Source organism: Harpia harpyja, chromosome 3 (assembly GCF_026419915.1).
Source record: "Harpia harpyja isolate bHarHar1 chromosome 3, bHarHar1 primary haplotype, whole genome shotgun sequence".
Classification (NCBI taxonomy): Eukaryota; Metazoa; Chordata; class Aves; order Accipitriformes; family Accipitridae; genus Harpia; species Harpia harpyja.
In genome coordinates this window covers 17902086-17924471 of record NC_068942.1, presented here as the reverse complement: position 1 = coordinate 17924471, position 22386 = coordinate 17902086, and the positions used below count along the sequence as shown (strand labels likewise).

Below are 22386 nucleotides of genomic sequence, written 5' to 3'. Positions count from 1 at the left end.
ACTTCCTAAATTCTGGGGGTTTGGATTAGAACAAAAGATTGAACCAAATCCATCTTTCAATAATGTAAGTATAATTTACAGTCAAAACACAAATAAAAAGACAGAAAAATCTTAAATAAACATGAGGCCAACAAACAACTAAGTGATGCAAGAACAAGTCCAAGTGAAGGTAAAAGAAGGGCTAGAGACTGTACTGAAAAAGGGTGTGGACATCTAGTCTCTGATCCCAGTCTACATAGAAAGAAAAGAGCTAGAAAGGGCTGGTGAGATGGGCTGTGAACAAGGAGTGAGCATTTCTAAAGGACCTGGTGTGAACACACAATGGTAGAACTGGCAAAAAACTTCATCAGCTTAAAGTTATTACTTCGAATTTTTTGACCAAGTTTAAAGTCACGGACTTTCTACCAGTTCCTTCCTTTGTGTCACTGAGTATATTAGATCTCCTAGAAATAGCTTTACTGTTATTTGGCATCAGTGCATAAAAATCCACTTTCTTTGCCATTTTGGCATTGTATATAAAAAGAGCTGTACCTGCCCAGTACATACCAGGAAAGACTGGCTGACCTGGGATTTGTTATGGTTTCCTCTAATCCCAGATTTCTGTTCACTTGCTTTTATTTTATTGCTGCCTGCCATTGTTACTCAATATCTGTCAATTAAAAAGCAGAACCCATTAAAGTTAATATCAGCAATACAAAAAACTGCTGAAGCAGTGGAGGGACTGGGCCAACATATATGTCTAATAAACTGAGAAAGTAAGAAATTAATTATAAATGTGGGAACTAACCTATATTAATATAGATACTTAGATGTAGATGATAGAGACAGAGATAGCAGTCATTCAGGGCTTATTAATTTTTAAAATATTGTATGGCAGTTTCATTTGATAAGTTTGTGGAGTCTCTTAATTTTGGGCTTATTAGTTCCCAAAATTCTACTGATTCAGAGAAAGATTTACAGGCATCTACACTGTAATGGAACAGATGGAAATTCATAACACTTTCTCTAGGAACATCACAAATCTCCTCTGACAGCTAGTTCTCTTTTGTCACTGGCCAGCTGAGTATAGCTATAGCTTTTGAAAGAATTACTTTTATAACTACAGAAAAAGAAACACAGTACTACATATTTCTGTATTTTTTTTAATATATGCAAGTGGAGATGTTTCTAAAAAACAAATAAATAAATAAGCTCTTCATTCCTCCTCTCAAATATCCAAGATGCAGCTCAGCTTGAGAAACACTAAATGTCAGTCATTGCCCACTTATACTCCCCACTTATTTCCCCCATTATGTAAGATTTCTGGTATGTTATGAATACTAATAACTCATAGGGTCTACTCATCTGCCTACAACTACATACTCTCAGTATTCACATAAGGTAACACGGGTCATGGCATAATTCTTGTGTAGAGAATAGGTTTTGGAGAATTACTAAAATGCCGTTTCAGTGAAGTTAAGATATGGGACAAACAGAAGTGATTCCTTTTTACACAAACAATCTTAACAGTTTTGCTAAATCAGGGTTCAAATTATTCTCACTGCTTTCACTGGTATTGTAACACAGACCCCAGCTTAGATCTGCGATGAAACAGAAGTGGCTAAATGCAGCTTTGGGTGCTCACACTCACAGGGTAGTTCCTCAAAGCCCACTCAGTTGTTGCCTAACCCAGAAAGTTCAATATTTACTGGGATAGAGAGAAAGAGAGGGATTGGCACCTCAGCATCATAGTTTGATGCTAGAGCTCACTGCAGGGAATAGTGGGATAAACAAGAGGAAGAGCTACTGGGGGAGAGAGGCAGAAAGTCTCACCTCGCAACACCCCATAGTCCCATGAGTAAGGCAGTGTTGAAAAATATACCAGTATCAATACACCATTCACTTCTTTTATTTCCCCCATCTGGCTGTTTCTCCAGTTCACTCAGACTGTTCCCTGTTCAGTATGCCAGCGTTGGTGGAAGCTGTTGCTAAACACCCAGCTGTCCTCTTTCACTGTAGAGGGATGTGCCTAATCTGGGTTTACAGCTTCTGCGAGAAGGCAGGACAGCTAAGAGGCTAGAGGCTATTCCTAAATGCACTTCATGGATCCAGCCCTTAGCAATTTTTCACTCTGAAGGTTGTATAACCACTCTGTCAGAACCAGTAGGAAATAAGAAGGTCTAAATTCTACTTTTAAGGTTCCCAATTAATAAAACATAAATGACAATAGCTTGAAGGCCTCCCTCCCCCATCCTGAAAAATGTAGAAGTGAATTATAGCAACGGGGCACTTAAGTGTGTGCAAAGATTCCTGGACTAAGGCATGAATTAAAACAAAGGGTTTAAGCAAAAGTACTTTTATTAGTAGTAAAGGGAAATGTGATATCTAAGAACTGTCAGATGAGAAAGTTTGATACAAAATTATTTTTAAAAGTTAAATCAGAAGCTGCCTGTAAGGAACTGCAAAATAATTTCACAATTTTGAATGCCATTGGCAATAAAGTGGTGATGAAATTGGATAAAGCAGAAAGAAATGCACAAGGGAAAAAAAGTCTAACTATACATACACAGGCAGGGACTACAAATTAACTATTGCTTGAGAAGAAAAAAATAATGAATTAATATTAGACAGCTCTCTGAAAACATCAAGTCAAGCACTCAGTATCAAGTAAAAATGTGAAACAGGATATCTGGATGATTACGAATGAAACTGTAAACAAAATAGAAAACATATATATATATATATATCACTGTATAAATACACTGTATCGCTATATCACTGTATAAATACATCATACAACTCTTATGTTGAATAATTCATGCAGCCCTGGTCATTCTATTTCAGAAGAAAGAAGGGCAAGACATAGAGAGAAAGAGAGACAGAAGGAGGAAGTAAATTCACAGGATCTAGGACAAATTCAGACTATTAAACATAGCACCCCCCCTGATTTAGGAAGCATTTGAACTGTACATATTGGATACAGAGCCCTGAAGATGTCTGGAAGTCAACAGCTGAAGGTGTCCCTAATCTGTAGGGGACAGTGGAGGCCTTATAACAACAGGACTGTACCCCTACCAAGGCAGGACACCTGCCAGGTACACAGGGCTACGTGGACTTGTGGTTTGAGTCAGTGCAGCTATTCTTACTTTATGCACAACCAAGTCTCTTCTTGGAAAAGCTGATAGATGACAATAGGAAAGGATTGGCAGGAGAAGTACTGGCAAGGTTAAAAAATAATTAATAAAATTATAGGCAAAATAACCATGCTGTCCTTTACTCTCAGGATACTTTATAATCCTCCTTTTTTTCCAGCCTTTTTCCATTAACACCACGTGGCTACTGAGGTAGCTGGTATTAAATCCCTTCCCAAATCATGCATCCAGTTCTGTGTCTGAACTCAGAAGGTAGGTCAAACTGCAGTTTTCAGAGGTTATGCCACCTTTCCTGACTGAAATAATCTTTTTTTTTGGTAGCACAGGGTGGAAAGGTGTCACACAGTGGAATCCTCTCTCAGGGCCAAAAGATAGGTACACATATCTTCCGTATCTGCTACCACGCCAGAAGCAGGGGCAAAACTATGCAAAATCTGGAGCTTGGCTAAATGTAATTAGTAGAAATATCAACTATATTTTGATATTGCTTTATGTTGAGTCTATTATTGCAAAAAGTTGTATGCAATGAGTTAATGGGGTTCTTTCAGATATGTAAAAATTATGTGTAAAAATTCTGTATTATGGGGAGATATTATGACACTGCTTTGCAATTTTTTTTAATGATACATGGACTGTTATAAAACTTTGAGCTACATTTGATTGTAAGAGGAATTTAAGCAGGGTGTATTCTGCAAGTTGACACCATGGCTATACGATATAAACCCAGTATGTTTTTAATAATGGTGGAGATAAATTACTGAGGTGGGCCTGATTCTTCAAGCACTGCTGAGCATTGTGTTAACTCTCTATACCTGGTATGTTCTTTAGTAGCTGAAGTTTCTACATTGACAGAGTAGGTCCTGTAAACCTCATTGCTAAGATGGTACCCGAGGTGACAAGAGTTTAATTAACTTAAGCAAAGTTCAAATTGAAGACAATTTAAAAAAATGTATTTGGCCATTGCTGCCATTTGAGAATCCAGTAAGCCACCATTTACCAAAATCTTCAAGCAAATGATGGACAAACCCAACCAGTTAAGGATTTTTTGTAATATTTCAGCTATGACTTCCAACTGTCTCCTCCTCACCTAGATGAATTATTTGAATCCTATCCAGAGTCACCAAGATATTCTTAAACAAGGCTGTTGCCTCCACTAGACAATACTTAAATCATTCCACTGCTAGAAGAGACTAAAAATGGGAATCATAGTGATAAGGTGTCACAAGAACCAACTTGATATCACTCTGGTGTACATTCAAGATGAATGACCCATGCAAAGCTGTGTTACACTGAAGGAGAAGAAAAATTTATCCAGTGCTGTCCTCTAAAACTTTTAAGAAAAAATACAATGGTTAAGTACCTATAGTACCCTAAACATCAATACTCTGTGGTCAGAAGTACCAAGCAAAAAGTGCCTATATATGCCAAAATAATAGAATACTCCATTACCCACAGTAGTCTCTCAACTGTCATACCAGTACTTCTGCCAAGCTATAAATATGTCTAAAAAGAGTTTCACTGGAAACAGAAAGATCTGAGCCTTTCCAGTGTGCTTTCTGATAAACTTTCCCAGGCAAAATGGAAGAGCTGTGCAGAGGATTTAAATGGAGACATAGTCTGCAACAAAAAAGTGGCTTCCTGTAAGCAGATCTAGTTAATAATTCTTAAAGAAGTTTGCAAAATGCCTTTTCTCAGAGAGACATAGAAACTGGTTTTGCTCTTTGCAGCCTAATCATTAGACATGTCTGATCACCGAAGCAGAGGAGAAGGAAGTGAGGAAGAGATTAGACTGGCCACTCTGCAGCTTTCTTACTCCTGAACAATTCTTACCTTGGAAATCAGGGTAGTTTAAAATGTCTGACAGACGGAAAATGGCAATTTTCCAGTTTCCTTCTAAAAACACCACCAATTTTCTAGGGGAAAAAAGAAGCCAATCCAATATAACTAAAATAATTCCCAATTTTATCAGAAATTTTAATGAAAAGTTATAAACTGTATTTTTTTTCAGTCAGCAAAATCCCCCTTACATTTTTCTCTGATACTGAAACAATTATTTTCAGCTTTAAAAGAAACTGCTTAAATATTTTTCTTCCCTCTTCATTCACTGTGAATGTTATCATTTCTGCTTCTTTCTGATCTAGAATGAAAGGACATTTTAAAATGTCCTGGACTGGCTGGAGTATTATAATTTTGCTGAGTATTTCTCAGCAAGGCCTATTTGTAAGTAGTGGTAAAGACTCCCATTGATTTGTCTGCGTGAGAAAGGCTAACAGGATGCTCTCTGCCTCTTGCTACCAGCAGCAGCATCAGTAGGAGTAAATCTGTACCATCCCAGCTTAAACTTCTTCCCCAGCAGGATCTTTGGAATGTTTGATTTAGCTGCTTCTCCTTCTCCTTTGCTCTTCTATATACATATTTTGTGTATAAGAGGGGAGCTAGAAAGAAGATGGGGAAGCAGGGTTATATTAGTGTGAGGAGCTTCCAGGGCAGGCTTCCAGGGCAGCTTTGCTGGCTCTTCTCTCCCTAGCAGCATCGCCATGTCCTGCTTCGCCATCCTCCTGAAATCATCATGCTCTTCAGATGTGGTCTTTCATTCTTGGCATTAGTCATAATCCTCAGTTTGTCAGGTGTGTGTTCTGGCCTCTCCCATACACCTCTGTTTACTCTTCCTCCTGTTGCCAGTCTGTTCCTCCCTTCTTCTCCATTCCTTTCCATGCTTCTTTTCTACATTTCCATTGTCTAATCCCAACTACAGTCCTTATGCGCTTTAAAAAAATGCCTCATAGCGTTCACTGTGCCTCCAAACCAATCTCATGATCTTATGGTTATAACTCTTGTTTTGCTTCCCCTTTCTGCTTCCTTTGTCTCCTGCCATTATGTCATTTCTATTCAGGCTGTCATCTCTTCTGGAAAGGGATTTTTCTTGTTCTCTGTTTTGCAAAGCACCTGGCATGTTTTTGATTCTGTCAAACAAATAATAACAACAGATATGAAATTGGCAGTGCAGCAGAATCCTGATATCAGGAAGTAATAGAGGCAAATTACACTATCATTGTCATTGCCATGTATACACCACTACTTGACAAAAATTCTCATCGACTAGCTAGGTAAACATCAATAAACCCAAAGATGCCCAGGCAAACACCTCTAACATGAAGGAAATGCTGTTGTGTTTCACGCTGGATCTCAATGAGCCACAGGGTTATACTTGACAATTTCAGTATTGGAAATAAAGGAAATAAATGAATGAGGTGCAGTTTTTCAGATGGGTGTTTGGGTATAAAATTAAGAACTGGGAGAAGATGTAGATAACTCTTCAAAACAGAGAAGCAGGAAAAGGGTGGAATGGGTGTGTTCAATTTAAACTCTGCTTAATTAAAAAAGCATACACATGGTAGCTTCTAGCATGTAAACTAATAAAGTAGACTCTCCTTTAGCCTAACTGATATTATCAGAAGCTCTCAGTATTGCTGAAGAATCTTATAAAACATTTTAACTGACTTGTCTCAGTCATTACATATTAGGCACCCCAAGACAATGCTTATGTTACTTGTGTTGCCAAAAAAACCCTCAGAGCTTAAAAAAGAAAAGGAAAGAAAACGATGTGGATTTTACTGGACATTTAGTGACAGGCTAGCCATATGAAATCTCTAAAACAATATAGCTTTAGGACTAATGGATGTAGGCCAGGACTGAATAGAAATTATTTTACATATGGTTAGCAATCTCTTAACAAAATTATTTGAAAATTCCTGAGAGAAAAGCAATTTGTTACAGACGTTGAGACAAGCCAATGTAACATTAATACTAAAGAAAAATAAACCAGCAGAGGAATGTCCGCCTGCCATACCAACCAATATTCTTACAGTTGTTTCCAAAGTAGTATCTGTCATTCCAGCACATGGATTAGATTATTTAACAGTGTGAATCAAAGTGAAGATACTCATTCAAGAGAAGAGCATTAGTAATACATTGTAACATGCCATACATCTCTGTCACCAAACTGGACAAAATGGGAGCAGATGTTTTATGATAAGCTGAGAAGAGGATCTGACAATATTAATGGCCATAATGTTTGAGGCTTAGTAAAAAAAAAAAAAAAAAAAAAAAAAAAAAAGAAAAGCTAGAGAAAGCAATCTGATGGAGGGACAGAGTGTTTTTTTTCTGTCTCTAGTGTAGTGTCCTAGGGACTAATTTTACATGAAGGGAAGGTATTAACCAAGCTAAATCTCACTTCTATTAGGTTTTTTTGCACCTGTCCTTTGAAACCCTAGTAATGCAAGGAATGTGTGAGAAAAGAACGCAGCAAAAAGGAACTCTGAGGAGAAATCCTTTCCAAAAGGAAGGCTTTTTTGACTCTGATAGTTTCTTTTTACTATTTTGAAGGCAAGTAAGTCTTTGAATTAGTTAAAATGATTGACATGTGAATTTATTCAAAGCTAAAGGCAAATGGTAGTCACAAATAGCACTTAGATGCATAAGTATTTAAAACCTCAGGTTACATTTATATTGGCTCTGTCTCTACTGACACTTCTTGGTCAGCACCAGGATGAAGCTCTCTGGATCAAGAGATTCATGAGATAGTGTATGTAGACCCTGGACTGTGGCATGGCTTTACTCTGGGCTGCACTTTGTTCTCACTGCCAAGTACTGGTTTCACCAGAGCAGAGACCAGGTGCAAGCTAACAGGTATGAAACATCAACAAATGGGAGCTGAGGATCTCTGTGTGACATATGGCAAATCAATTTGATAATTTCCTTGCATCTGTATGACTTAGCTACTCATTATCATAATGCTTCATTTCTAGCTGCCCTGCTGTCCAATGTTATTCCAGGCCTGAACTAGACACTCTATCTCCCTGGAAAGAGACAGAAACTTAAAATGGTTTGGAGAAACTGAAGGCCAAAGACAGGCCTGACAAGCCCTGATGAGGTGAGGATAGGGCTTCAGTTCTTGGTTGGCATATCTGTATGGTCAGATTTAGTACTCATTTACCCAGTCTCTGATGCGTGCCAAGGCCATACCTGTTACCACCCACACCGTAACTTCCCCAGAAAGGAAACCCAACGAGAACTAGTTCTCAGAGGGTCCTGGGTATGCCATCGTGTATCCCAGCAGTAAATCTGGATGTGTCCTGAGGAAAATATTTTCAGGGATTCACAGCCCCAAACCTCCTCTGAAAGCACATGCCTAAATTCATCCTTTCAACAGGAAACACATGTAAAAGAAGGATCAAAGAGATCATAGGCATTTTGTCTAGTAGTTGAGCAATGGCAGAATGATATGGGGAAGTATGGTGCCTGCAGACCAAGATATTGGCTCTTCTGGGACATGACAGGCCACTCAACCTCTTCCGTGAAAAAACTCCATTTCACTCAGAACAACAGTCTCCTCATTCCCAGAGAAGTGGCCTAAACACCAATTTCAGAGTATGAGGGAGGGGATTTTTGGAAGGGAAAGGTGCTTCAGGAATGGAAAAGATTGTACAGTGCAGGAATGAATTTCAGAGGTAATTTTGGATTAGGCTTAGCCTAACCAACCTTTTCCCAGGCAAGCAGCTGCAGCTCAAAGTGTTTGGCAATATATGAATACATACAGAGTCTCTCCCTTCCCACACAGAGGCTGAAAGTATCATGTTGGCCTTCTTGTAGTACATTCCCACAGCCCAAAGCTGTAGAGTCAGTCTTACTCCTTCTACGCTTTTCTCACCCAAGAGATATGTAAAATTTCCATGTGTTCTCAGAAAAGAAGTAGGCCATTCATCAAGTCACAAAAAAATAAGGTGATCTTTCCTGGAAACAGAGGTAAAAGGATCCCAGACAGGTGTTACATTTCCACCAGCTATGTATCCTGAACTATGGCTAGCCACGATTCAGCTGTCAATAAGCATGAGGGGAGTCAGTCTGTTGGCTTGTTCTGGCATTAAACTAGACAAGGAGAGAAAGCGAGCTCAGTAACAGCTGGACGACACCTCTGTGAGATATCTCCATACTTTCAGCAAATGGCTTCTACCAATTTACATCATATTCATCTGCTTACTAACACTACTGACCTTAGCTAACAAGGGCTTCCATTACCAAAAGGCCTTAAATACAAAAATAATAGCAGCAACACAATAGAACTTATGGTCTAAGCACTGCCAAATACAATATTCTGTTTTGCAAAAGTATGCTGTGATGGCTCAATGACAGACGTGCAGATGCATAACTGTAAGCTAAGATAAGTGGTTTCTGTTTCTCTGGTATCTACAGTGAAGCACTGTTAATTTAGACCTCAAAATTCAACCTTAAATATCATGCAACCACTTGTAAAGGCATTATGAAATATATAATATCCATTCCTCTAGGATTTTAAATTTAAATAACTTGACAGCATCCCATCGTAAAAAAAAAAAAAAGATAAATTCACCTTTACACAATCCTATTTCAAAATATATGTGTAAAAATGGTATTAGCTGCTTTGAAGGCTTACTTTTTAAGGATTATTTTTTTTTTCCTTTTCCATAATTACTAAGATACTTTGCTATACTGAAAGCAGGTAATATTTCTAGGGAATATCTTCATTCTTTTTCAGCAAATAATTCAGAAGCAGATAACACAGGTAAAGCATTAGTTTCCATATGATTTTCATTAATCCAGCTATATTCATTTCACAAAATCCATAAGAAATAGGTTTATAATAGTATAAAAGCATGAGAAGAGACTTTTCCTCCATTCATTATGGGGAGTACAAAACGACAGAAGGTAACTCTTTCCTCTCACTGCCCTGAAATAGTCCCCTCACCAGGTGTTTTGGTTTCTGCCATTCAGGTCCCTCTTCGATTGTACGGCCAATAGAAAGATTTTGATACTATTTTAAACATACTCCAGTAGCTTGTATCATTAGTGTTACGGGGCAGTTCACATGTAAGCCTGGCTGCTTCAGCTCTTCCGTATTCAACAGCCCCCCTCCCCCATACACACCTTTTTTTGTGTTTTGTTTTGTTTTGACCAACACTAATGACTCCTGCACTTAAAGGCAGATCACTTGGAGTGATCTCCCTGACCCACGGTTTGCCAGTCGTAGATAGATGTTGCATTTTTGTTGCTGGGGTACTAAATGTTACTTCCTCACTGTCATCGTCTACTTACCCCCCAGTGAAGCATGGGGGCTGCTAGGTAAGTATTAAAGCCTAATGCCAGCTGGGTAGATATGGAAGTAGAGCATAGTGCAAAAAATAGTTTCCCTCTTCATGGCTGGGGAAATACCCCTCAAAAGCCAGAGGTACCTCTCCATAAGGAAACAAACGTGCACGTCTGCAGAGGGACTTTGGTGGTGTGGTAGTCAAGTAACTACTGCAAGAAAGGTACTGTCTGGGAGACAGCTCTATGTTAGGCAAGTAGTTTCATGAGATAGGAGGCAGCTTGTGACTGAGATTTGCAATAGACAGCACACAGTCTGCCTGGGATGCTTTTGCCAGCAAGCAGGAAGCATCAAAAAGGATTTGACTCTTGCACAAGTTTAGGTAATGTAGGCATTGAGACAATTATTTCTCTTGAAAAAGAGCACTACAAAGAAATGCCTGAAAGCTTTTTTTTTCTCTTCCCCGCCTGCCTTCCTGCTCTTGGCAGTGGATGAACTCTGTAGGGAAGCTATATAGTAAGGTGCAGCCTTTCTCTCCACAATAGCAATCAATCACTTGTCCATAGTATCAAGGCCCAGTAATATTAAAGGAAAATCCTCATTAGGAATCCCTCTCAGTGCCTTGTTGGCCCAATTTCTTCCTGTAGGCATATTGGCCTGGATTTGAATCTAACCCTGTCTTCCTCTCCAGCAGTCCCTGAGGGTATGAACACTGGCTACTGGGGAAGAAGACAGCTATTTTGTATAAAGTAATATAAGGGAGGACTTAGGGGCTACTTGTGTAAAAGAGCCAGGAGAGACACCTGGGATGAAATGGGCTGAGGGCAAGGGCTCTGCACCGTAAAGATCCTGAAACGGAAATACAAAGACTGCCCAAAGTCACCTACAGGTCCAGCACCTCCTCTCAGCCTCTCTTTTCCCACCCAGCGAGTCCCCTCACTCCACCCAATCCCATTCTCCTCTTCTATTGTCTGGACCCATTTTACTCTTCCACTGACCGCCCCATGGAAGTACCAGTGCTGCCAAGACCAAACAATAAATAGTGAAGATTTGGTCTAATTCTGTTACAGAATTAATTTTTTATTTGTTTATTCTTATGGACTCATAGATTTTGCATTTGTGGTCTAGTTTCAGTGACAGTGACAGAGGGTATCTGCTGCCCAGAAAGCTCCATACTTTGGTAAGAGGAGTGTTTTACAGAGTGTGAAGGCTGCACACGCAGACTTCCCTTTGACCCACTTCTTCTACTTTCTGAACAAAATCCTAACCACCACTTAAAAACTGCCATTCCTGAGTGGCCTTCAGGAGGTATCTGGATGGTTTTACTAAGTTTATTCCAGGCAAATCAGATTTCTCATTGAATTTACTATGTGTAACCTCAGTGGGAGAACACATTTGATATATGACTATGACTGAAAATAACACCCTGGAGAGAACTAATCTGAGATTCCTGCACCTTCTTACTCTTAAGCTACACATGCATTCTTGGCATAGGCTGGTTGGTCCCTGAGGAAAGGAAACTGAAACATGTTTTCCAGCAGACATCTTAAAAACGGACATGCAGCCCTTCAGGAAGCCAGTAGAAGCTGGCATAGCAAGACAGGTTGAATGATAGTCAAGAAATTGCCTGAGTAATGTTTCTACAGACATGAAATGTGAGGGATCAACCTGGATACATTCATTCTATCATTCTTCAGTCTAGCCTCTTTCAAGCCAGATTTGGATATCCTAGCAAAACTATTGGATGACTTTTCTTCTCAGTCAGATGGCATCTTTGGAGCAGGAAGTTTGTTTCTTAATTTAAGAGATAAACTCATGGTTTTCTTGGTAATTCTAAGGAAATAACCAGAAGATAATTTCTATCACATCTGATAGACCTTGCAGACTCCTCAGCATTCCTTCCTTTTTTTTTTTTTGTTTTTGGCACAAAAGAGGAAGGCTTTAGTTAGGGACTTTGGGCTATAATGTCTCCAGTTTATAAATAACTTGAAATACTCAGAGACATGGAACTCTAATACTGGTAGCACACATAAGTCTTTGGGCATAGCTATGGCTTAAGCACCGAGTGTGTTTTTCGGTGTTAGCCATATTGTGATTCATCAGATGACCTCTAAGTTGTAGTTTTTCATTATTAGTATTTATTATTATTAGCAGCACAGATGTGCAATTGGTTATTTGGTTCAATTAAATATAGAAGCCTTGGTCCATGGATGAATAGATTTTCTGTTGCTGATTTAGCTCTTCTGGCATTAGGCATTATGTCTTGTTTTGTCCAAGATTCATTTGGCTGGCTACACAAGTTTCGCATGGCTGTATCACATCTTTTTTTTCACAGGCTATCAAGACATCAACTATTTTTTGACTTGTGGTTCTTTTTTGGTCACTCTAATTAGACATTAATTTCACCCAATTTGTATAGTATCAGTGCTAAAATGTGCTATCATTACCCTAGACTTAAAGAAAACTACTCTAAAACCTGAGAGTAAATATCAGAGTTCATGTTTTATTTTCAGGCTTTTAATGTAAAATTCTCCTTTCATGTCTCTTTCAAGTCTGCTTGAATGAGCTGTGTTTTACCAGTTGCTTTCCCATCTGTCTCAATTTAGTCTCTTTGACAAATTCCAATCTGGCCTGAGGAAAAATCAGAGTACTGAAACCACTCCACATTAGATTATTAGGTATATTTTATTAACAGTGTCTCTTTACTTAAACAAAAAATCCTGACACTCCTTAACTCCCCTGCCAGCAATGTCTTGCGGAGCCCTATGACTTAGACTCACATATTCTGAATGGCTTCACACCCCTCTCTTTTCATTCTCTCCCATCTTTTGACTTTTCACCAGGTACAAAAGTGAGGGTTTTCCTCTTTAACTTTTAACCTTTCATAATCTCGCTGGACGTAACCTACACGGTCTGTACAGCATATAAACTCCACATGACTCTCTTCACTTTCAAACTGCCTAACCCTTGCCCAACCTGAAAGTGCACTGAGAATTTAATGGATATTATAGACACGCTAATTTTGTCCCTTAGCCTGTCCCAATAGATTTTACTCTAAACGCATGTGTTAATTATGCTAACTTAAAAATCTCACAAAACCAAATCCAGAGGGGAAAAACTCCCACAAATGTAGCTTGCATTCTGCCACTACTCTTTGTCAGGATATTGCAGATTTTATGCCTATGGTTTAATCTCTTATATTTTTCAAGTTTTTATATGGAATGTGTTACAAAAATGGTGAGCCCAGTCATACTTTGGGTTTCACAGGTTATTTGTTGGATTGGGTTTTTCTTTCTTTGTTTTTGTGGGTTTTTTTTCCAAACCTTTGTATTCGCTTCCTCCTCCCCCATCCCTCCCCAATCTTTTTTGCAGGAAATTTAATTACAGAACTGCCTATTCCCAAGTTAATAGAAGGCTGCACTATGCGAACAATAAAGATCTCTGTTTAAAAGTAATTGTTGGCTACGTTTGACAGCCCTTAAGGGAATAGGAGAGAAAATATAGGCTGCTGCCCAGAATTTCTTGTTTTACTAGAAATTAGTTTGAGGCTAAGAGTTTTGAGTAGTCTTACAAATCCCAAATCTACCGTCTGCAAGTCCATTCCAAGTTAGTGGGGGAAAAAATTCTCCCACTCCTACGTATCAGTTAATTCATCAGACGGACAATCCTAACAGGTCCTGAACATGCAGAAACCCTGCTGTGCTAGTTGCTCAGCAAATCATAACACCAACTGCCTGTATATCCTGCAGCACCTGCTGCCAGAATTAGTTAGGCAAGAATTTGTACTGTACTTCTCTTAAACCGGGCTTGTCATCTTGTCTGGGAACTGCTCGCTTCCACAAGCACCCCAAATGTCACTTGTTTAAAATAAAACAAACAAACAAACCCCACCAAAAATCAAATGCATATCACGAGCATATCAGTTTCTAACTGCATGCAGGGAAGCAATGCATTAAGAATGTGTTAGCTCTAACATGTCACATAAATATTTTTAAAAAGGTGAAATGACCCTTTTTTGGCTGAGTTGGCCTTCACTCCTCGCACACAGCCAGTGGACTGCTTCATGCCATTACTAGGCAACTGAATGCTGGCTGAACCCGCCCTTGTGGCAGGGTGTCTTGCCACTGCTTGGTATTATGGCTGTAGTGACATGATCACCATCTCAGTAGTAACCCAAAAGTCGCGGAATTTAAATAATTCTCAAAATTGCTATATATCAATTATTTAGAAAGTTAAGGACAAATTTTTTTTTTTTTATTTCAACTACTAACAAATAAATGTAAAAAAATACCAACAACAAAACAATAAACCCATTCATCCCCCACATTAAAGCAATAATTTTTGTAACATTCAGAACAGTGGAAACTATTTACCGTATATTACTATTAGTGGAGAAAAGCAAATTTAATTTAAAATCATTTTTTCAAACTCCCTCAGTGGATGCCAGATAACTCCAGCTTAAACAAATATAAAAAACTCATTTTAAATGGAGAATAATACAGACAGAGCTCAATTATTGAGATATTAAGGGCAACATTCAATTTGAGATACATTTAAGCATCTTTGCCTCCTGGAGATTTTTACATGACAAGGCTTTAGATAAACATGGTTTTGCAAACAGCAACTATCATATCTGATCACATAACCTCTGTACTGAAGCAGTATGTCAGCAAATATTTCTGATTATTTAAAATATTAAATAACTGTAATTTACTAGGCAGGTCTTCCTCAGAACAATCACAAATTTTTTCAAGAATTAATACCCATATACAAAAAGCATTTAGATGATCTGTTACAAATCTCTGAATTAAAAAAAAAAAATCACCTCTCTCTGTGATAAAGCCCAATTTAAATACATACGGGGACATACTAGTAGTGGAGGAGCTGCCTTTCTACAACACTCAGCTTGCAGGGGAAACTGTAGCAGCCAGGGACATATAGGGTAGGAATCACCTCACCTAACTTTAACTATCTAGATATTAGATGCCTAATTTAAGCTAATCATCTGGGTTCCCTCTACAGGTAATGGAGATAAGCATTCCCAGAGGGAGATTCATCCTGCTTGTCTTAGGCATCTCTCTTTTAGATGCTTGTAGGTGGATAAAGTCAAGAAAGATCAGCCTCACTGACAGCCTGATAATCTGTCTTTAGCGATGCACAATTTCCAAATTCAATGAAATATTAACCCAGAACGAAGATAATTTCTTTATTTCGTTGTTTAGCCTTTAATTCTCCCTCTGACCCAAATTTTTCTTCAGTTCCTCCCACGAACATCAACTTTCTCTGGCACTTTATTTTTTTTACACTGGACTATGTTTTCCTGGAACCTGGGGAACTGCAACCAACATCAATATGTTGCTGCTCTACCAGTTACAAATCCATTTACATGCATGTGCTCTAAATTGCAGTAGTGTTCTGAACAGATAGATACAATAGGAGTATTGATAGCGATTGTGCTTTCTGGGTCTACTCTACCACTTTCAAATGTGTAAAAATCTGTGGCAACATTAAGGCAGTCAAGGTATATAGATGAATGCTAAAATATATTTACTATTCAAAGAAGATGGCTTAAATCAAACAAGGAAAAATCAGGAAGAAATACCATTAGGGCCCTCACTTTTCCATGTGTGAGCCCAGGTCACCACACATGCCTCGAGGCCTCTGTGCTTCACAGTATTGAATGAGTCCTAAAGGTGAAGCCTGGCCTCAACTCTCTTGCATTTAGGGTTTGTGGGTTCTCAGCAATACCAGCATTGCTGCATCGCACCTTTAATCACCAAGCCCTTAGAAACAATAGCCAAGATTTATAAGGAAGCAGGCGTCTGAACTTAAGACTCCTAAATTCATAGCTGGGTGCCTAAAGCAGCAGCAAAACTGACAAGCACCCTGTGCAGTTGCCCACAGATGCTCACCCCAGTAGTGAGGCACTTAGCATTTGTTATAACACAAAATGGATGTTTATTAATTAAACGTGTTCCAATGGCTACTCGAAGTGCCTTGGGCGAGTGCTTGTGTGCACTAATTTCAATATTGGGCATGCAGTCTACTCTGCGTCTTACTTCTACAGCGTTTCTAGAAAATTAATTTTAATAGTTAAAAAACCATCTTGAGCTGCATACATGAAAATAACTTCATTTCTACTGAATGACAATCTAATACGAAATAAGAATATTCACCTTTTTTTCTTACTCTGCCCAAATCCAGGCAATAAATTAGGCTTCTCAGCATGACTGTAAAGTGCTGTGAATTGTATAAACAATCATATATGGACACTGAAAAATAACCCTTATGCACATTGCATTATAGTTCCAAAAATATATTTACAGTCTATTACAAAGATTACAAATGGAAGTGTCTATGTAACGGGATTATGCTAGTTAAAAGCTTTTTACAGATTTTCTTCAACAAAGGCAGGGGGGACAAAAAATTAGTATAACCAAACTGATTTCTCTAATGAAACAAATAAATAAAATGACAAATATAACACTGTACAGTGATCTAAAAAGGGGGGGGGGGGGGAAAGGAGAGGGAAAATGATGCATTTAAGTTTTTGATAACTATCTTTGGTCCTAAATGTGGGAAAACACATTATGTCGCACTGAATATACATGTTTGTGATGCTCTGCAATTAAAATAGAAAAATATAGTGCATTTTCAATGTATTCAGAGCTCACTACACATAAATGTGTGTACAAAACAAGACAGTATAAATAAAATTTACAAGTTTTACAAAGGAACATTTACAGGGTTTTTCTTTTGTTTTTATTTTTTTTGTGTGGATGCCCACATTATCAAACAAGACCAATTTATGACTGATCCCTGGGATCTTTCTCTATCAAAATCAATAGAAGCAGCCCAATTCTCTTTGGAAGTACAGCATTTCATTGCTGGGGTAGTTCACAATTTTCAGATTTTTTTTTAAAGCAATTCTCTCTGGTTCATATACATTCCTGCAATATCTGTAAAGACACCGTTCATTATTGCTTATGGTAGTTAAATATTTTAATCAAACAAAATTCATATAGAAGTAAATGGTGTAAAAAGATATTCCATTGAGCAACTACTCTTGCATCTGTGTTCCTGATGAATGACTGTTGTGTCTGTGTGAGCATGCACACGCGTGTTTGTTCAGAGCAGCAAAAGCTTGTAAAAAAATTGAAAATTTTGAACTGCCCCTTGCCTCATGCTCTACAGTTCTCATATAAAATCTATGTCCTTATTCTGACAGCTGGACTGCATACGGCTTGAACTCATATAAAATATACGCCAGCTATTTCTCTCAGATTTGCTAATGCAGAGTATTGAAAAAAAATGTGATGTGCTCAGATTAAATGGTTTAGGTAACACTGGAGAACTGCACCCGTGTTCTGAGACACTCCTACAATCACTTGTCCATTCAATGCAGTGTCTCAGCAGGTTTACAGTTGTAATCTACATCTTAGAATATATCTCACTTTAACTTTAGTCCATTAAAATCATGTTGCAAACAATTTGCTAAAAGTGCCTAGAACTACTTAGGGGTCATTATTGCTTTTCTTTTTTCTTTTCTTTTTTTTTTTTTTTCTCTTTTATTTTCTTTTAAAAGATAGTATATGTGTAACATTAAAAAATTCTTTAAAAAATATCAGAGCTCTTGGCAACTTGCATTTTCCTGACTCCCTGCCAATTAGCTAGCCATGTCAATACGGTGCTGATTTAACAAAAGCAAATGGCACAAAAGGATACCAAAGTTCGGACAGATATGCATTGCTTGGTCATGCTTCTTAAATCTCTAGGAACTCAAATAATCCTTCAGAGGTACCCAGTGTAGTAATGTGTCATAGAATTAGCACTAAAAAGGTCCAAAGATATAAACATCATACTAAAAGAAAGTCTTTATGAAGAATAAACACAAATGATTAAAAAAAGATTCAGAAATCACAGATTTAAGGAAAATATTTTGTTGAATTCAACAATAATATCATGATTTTATCTGACAAATATATTCTTTTTTAAATTTTTATGTACATTTAAAAAGTCTATTAGATAAAAAGGAGGTTAGAGAGCTCAAGGTGTTTGTATGTTTATTCAGGTAGTACTTTGTTTATTGTCACTGCTGTTTTTTCCTTGCCACCACTGGTGGATCCTAATTCCCTTTTCATAAATTCTGGTGGCACTTAGGAGTTCAAGTCTGTAGGTGCTTCTTGTAGCTCTTCTATTCACTGCAGGAAGGACCCAGGAAATCAAGTGTCTTCTAGCAGCACTTCATATATACTGAAGGCCAGTGCTGTTCTCTCAGTCTGTCACCTCCCTCATAAGGGAGAAATGTCTATCACACTTGGATGCCAGTGCCGTGTAAATGTAGCATTTGTGCTCTCATAGTCTGAATGCTGCTCATGATTTTCTTTTGATGACCAACCAACGTGATCCCTAAACTCATCACATCCCTGGGGAAGATAAATGCGTACATTGTTAATTTTTCAACTTAGACTGCTATTGTATGGTATTCAACTGTGAGTCAAAGCTACGTAGTGGTCTGGGCTACAGGTTTCTAACATTGAAGCTACACTGGAACCTCAGCTCAGTACTGTGAAGTTCATATAGGCACTGTGCAACTTCTCAACGAGGAGTGCAATTACATGGCGGGTGTCATGTAATTACACTGCCTGTGTCTCCACATCTGAGAACGAGACCAGTATGTTTTGCACTACAATAATCTTTTATTGTGCTTTTAAGGACACCCAAAGAAAGAGACACCTCTCTTGTAAAATACTTCAGGTGGCTTTCAGGACAAAGTTATGTATAAATACAAGATTTTGGGGATCACATTCTGCTTCCTAAAGAGATGCCTAGAGAAACCCTTTGCATATTGACCCATACCCATCATGCAAATGGAAGAGGAGCAGCTGTTTCAATTCCACCGCTACTAGCGGTACTGACCTAGTAGAAGCTTGTGGGCTCTGATGACAGTTCCCAAGCTATAGGCTTAGACCCCTAATGATACCAGGCAGATAAGAGTAGGGTTGCAAACTTGAGAATATTGTTAAAAAACTTGTTTAGAAAACCACTGCTCTCTGTGAGAGGAATTGCATGTGTTTGGCAACCACCAGGACAAGAATGTTGTTTGCAGGGCGCCAAGAAGACCTGTTTTAAGATGTCAGTACCAATACAGGCCATGCTTGCCTTCAGAAAATTGTTTTGCTTCTATAGACTTTTATCCTGATGCAAAGCCATTTCTTGCAGGACACAGACAGCCCCCAGCCAATTAGAAGAAAATTCCACACCTTCCTAGTACACATCTGGAAAAAGGTACCAATTAGGTAGTGGAGGTAAAGTAGTTATTTTCCTATGCATACATACTTTGAAATGGGCCACATTCTCCCTCAAATTCTAGCCCCTTGGTGTTATTTCAATTGGTCTCAAAAGCAAGGAAAAAAGTGATGCCACACATAGGTAGCAGGGTATTTGCCCTTTCATGGGATGCTCTAATATAACATCATCAGCTGCTAAACCGGCTGGCTTAACCCCAAGTACCATGTTTGTACTCAGGGCAAAGTTTTGGAGTTGAACATTGTGTATTAGTTTACCTAGAAATTCCCTAAATGCAAGTTAAACATGCCCAGTACTAACTTACTCAATAGTCATCCTGGCAACTGATTCAAGAGAGTTGTAGCCTGCTGCTGTGAAATTATCCTTATATCTTTCCATCTTAATAGCTTGTAACCATTCGCCTACGGAGCAGAAAGTGGTAAAATCGGGAGTGTTCTGGTCCAGAAGAGGGCTAATTGGTCTACGGAGAAGGAAAAAGGAAAGTAAGTTGTTTCCAAAGAGAGTAAAACATCAGGGAGTATTTAGCAAGGTGAGAGTCAAATAAGTTTGGGGTATTAAAAAGGTCAAGAGTAGAAAGTAATAGGCCTTTTACACAGTTTAGATTATTCTGTGAATAGCTCTTGACTACTCTGTAGCTCACAATATGCACTTCCTAAGTTTATTCATGTAAAAGATGAAAGGTCAGAGTGAGCAAAATCAGCCTAACGGACTATTGTTACCAACAGAAAATCAACCTTATTACCTAGCGTGACAGCTGCTGCAACTAAAGTTGCTGAGTAAAATAGAGATGCTATTCTTCTAAGCATCTTAGAAAATATAGTAGTAGCTATTCCCATTTTTCAATCGGATGGGACAAAACAAAGACAAGGAAAGAGCAGAGACACAAAGTAAGTTGCTTAAGGTCACACAGCAAATCAGTCAGTAGAAGAACTGGGAGCAGAACACAGGCCAGTTGATTCCCTAGTGCAGTGATCTAGCTAGCAGATCAAAAGATTACCACGATTAAATAATTCACCTGAAATTTATGAAGAAGCCATTAAAAGCTACACCATGAAATACAATGCAATGCAATTGCTGAAAGGAGTTAAAGCCAGAAAACGAAAGGTAAAAATCTAGAGTGTAGCATGTCAAAGTACATTGGCCAAGCATGAGTATTATTAATAACTATTTCTACGGTAGCAGTTGCTAGGGCAAGGGATGCATCATATAAAACTACAATAGATGATGATCCTTGCCCTCCAGACTTCACAATTTTAAGAAACAAGGAAAACAAAGACTGCTAGTTGTGAGAGTGTGGAAAGAGTGACGAGTGGGCAGTAGTTTACCGAGAAATGTGTTAGTTCCATGATATTTACTTTCTTTATTTTGGTTATTTTTTTAAGAAAGTCCTTTTTGGCTTTGTTCAGCATGGTAAAAAAGAAGGGCAAATGAGGGAAGGGAAGAACAGGGAACAGAAGGCAGGAGGAACTGAGAGACACATGGACTAAGTGTGAACTGGAACCAGCCACCAAACAGAACATCCATAACCCAGCCACGTGCACCATTGTAAGAGCACACACTAAAGCTTTTCTTACCTGCTACAGGTTCCCAGTGGGGTTTTCAAGCTATTTGGGTTTCTAATCATTTTGTCCAGAATACCAACTATCTGCTCAAACTTCGGCCTTTCACCACGTTCCTTCTGCCAACAATCTAGCATCAGCTGGTGCAGTCCTGCTGGGCAATCCATGGGTGCTGGCAAACGATAGCCTTCTTCGATTGCTTTTATAACCTAGTAACCAACATAGTTAATAATTTTTCATCAAGAGATATTTAAGGAATATATCTTGCTACCCAGATCAAGAAATAAAAGAAAAAGAAATAAAGAAAAAAAACCAATAAACTAAAATTTGGCATCAGTGTTGCAAAAATGAGTCTGTTGTTTTGACACTAGCCTTCATGTTTTCAAATAATTTCCACGACTTTATCTTTGGGCTTATTAAGCATATTGTTCTATATGTGCAGAACACAGCTATATTACCTAGTCAAGTGAGAAGCGGGGAACAACAATTAAATTCACCAGGGGAGCAACAGATAGATTGATAAATGGAGTTATTTCAGAAAGCATTATTACTTGCCCCAAGGCTTTTATGAAAGAGTGTGTGGTAGAAGTAACTGACTTGTAAATGGATAGGGATCTGTGAATGCACATATAAAATACAAAAAGCCTGAAGATATTATAAAAGGATCCAAGAAAAATGTTTAGCAGACAGAAATTGTTAGGGAAAAAAGTTGTATTCTATGTCTAGCCATGTTATATTAACAATAAAGTAGCAGAAATGTGCCACGTGAGAGAGGAAGACCTGGCTGAATGGTATTTTAATATATCACGTAAACAGAGAGTTAGATTTAATAAGAGATGCTGCTAGATGATGACATGATTGAAGGAGAGAATAAATGTCTGAACCAAGAATTACACCCGCCCGTTGACTTCCTTAGCCAAGTCCATTTGGATTTAAGTAAAAAATAAAAATGGGTAAAGTAAAATCACAGGAAACTGCTGTAAACCTTGAGGGCAGGATAAGAAAGCACATCAGGAAACAAGGCAGATAAGAAAGGCTTGTGAAAAAGGGCTAAAACACTGTTCATGGGGGATTTCAAGTATACTGACATTGACTGACATAGCAGTATTAGAATTGCTAAGGAAGGGTGCTTGTTCCTGAAGGGTAGTGCACAGGACTGTCTTCTTCCTCGGTTTGTACAGAAAGCAAGATCAGAAGCTGTTCTGGATGTAGCCCTAGGAAGTAGATCTGGTATGATAAATAAAGTTGGTGAATATCCAAGGTT

General features: G+C 38.4%; 1 protein-coding gene across 6 annotated transcripts in view; it reads right to left on the bottom strand.

Moving 5' to 3' along the window:
- Positions 1-2319: 2319 nt before the first annotated feature.
- The window catches only part of EPHA7 (EPH receptor A7), a 167341-nt gene continuing 147274 nt past the window's right edge, over positions 2320-22386 (bottom strand). For 2 of the 6 annotated variants that reach the window (XM_052781488.1, XM_052781489.1), the window contains exons 15-17: positions 21138-21331; positions 19868-20023; positions 2320-6094 (exon numbers count right to left, since the gene is read on the bottom strand). In XM_052781488.1, coding sequence (XP_052637448.1) covers positions 5899-6094; positions 19868-20023; positions 21138-21331 — 546 coding nt within the window. In that variant the 3' untranslated portion in view covers positions 2320-5898. Of the gene's footprint in view, positions 6095-14633; positions 18681-19867; positions 20024-21137; positions 21332-22386 lie in introns of those variants that run through there. The other 4 variants (XM_052781490.1, XM_052781491.1, XM_052781492.1 and 1 more) reach the window with 3 other exon arrangements.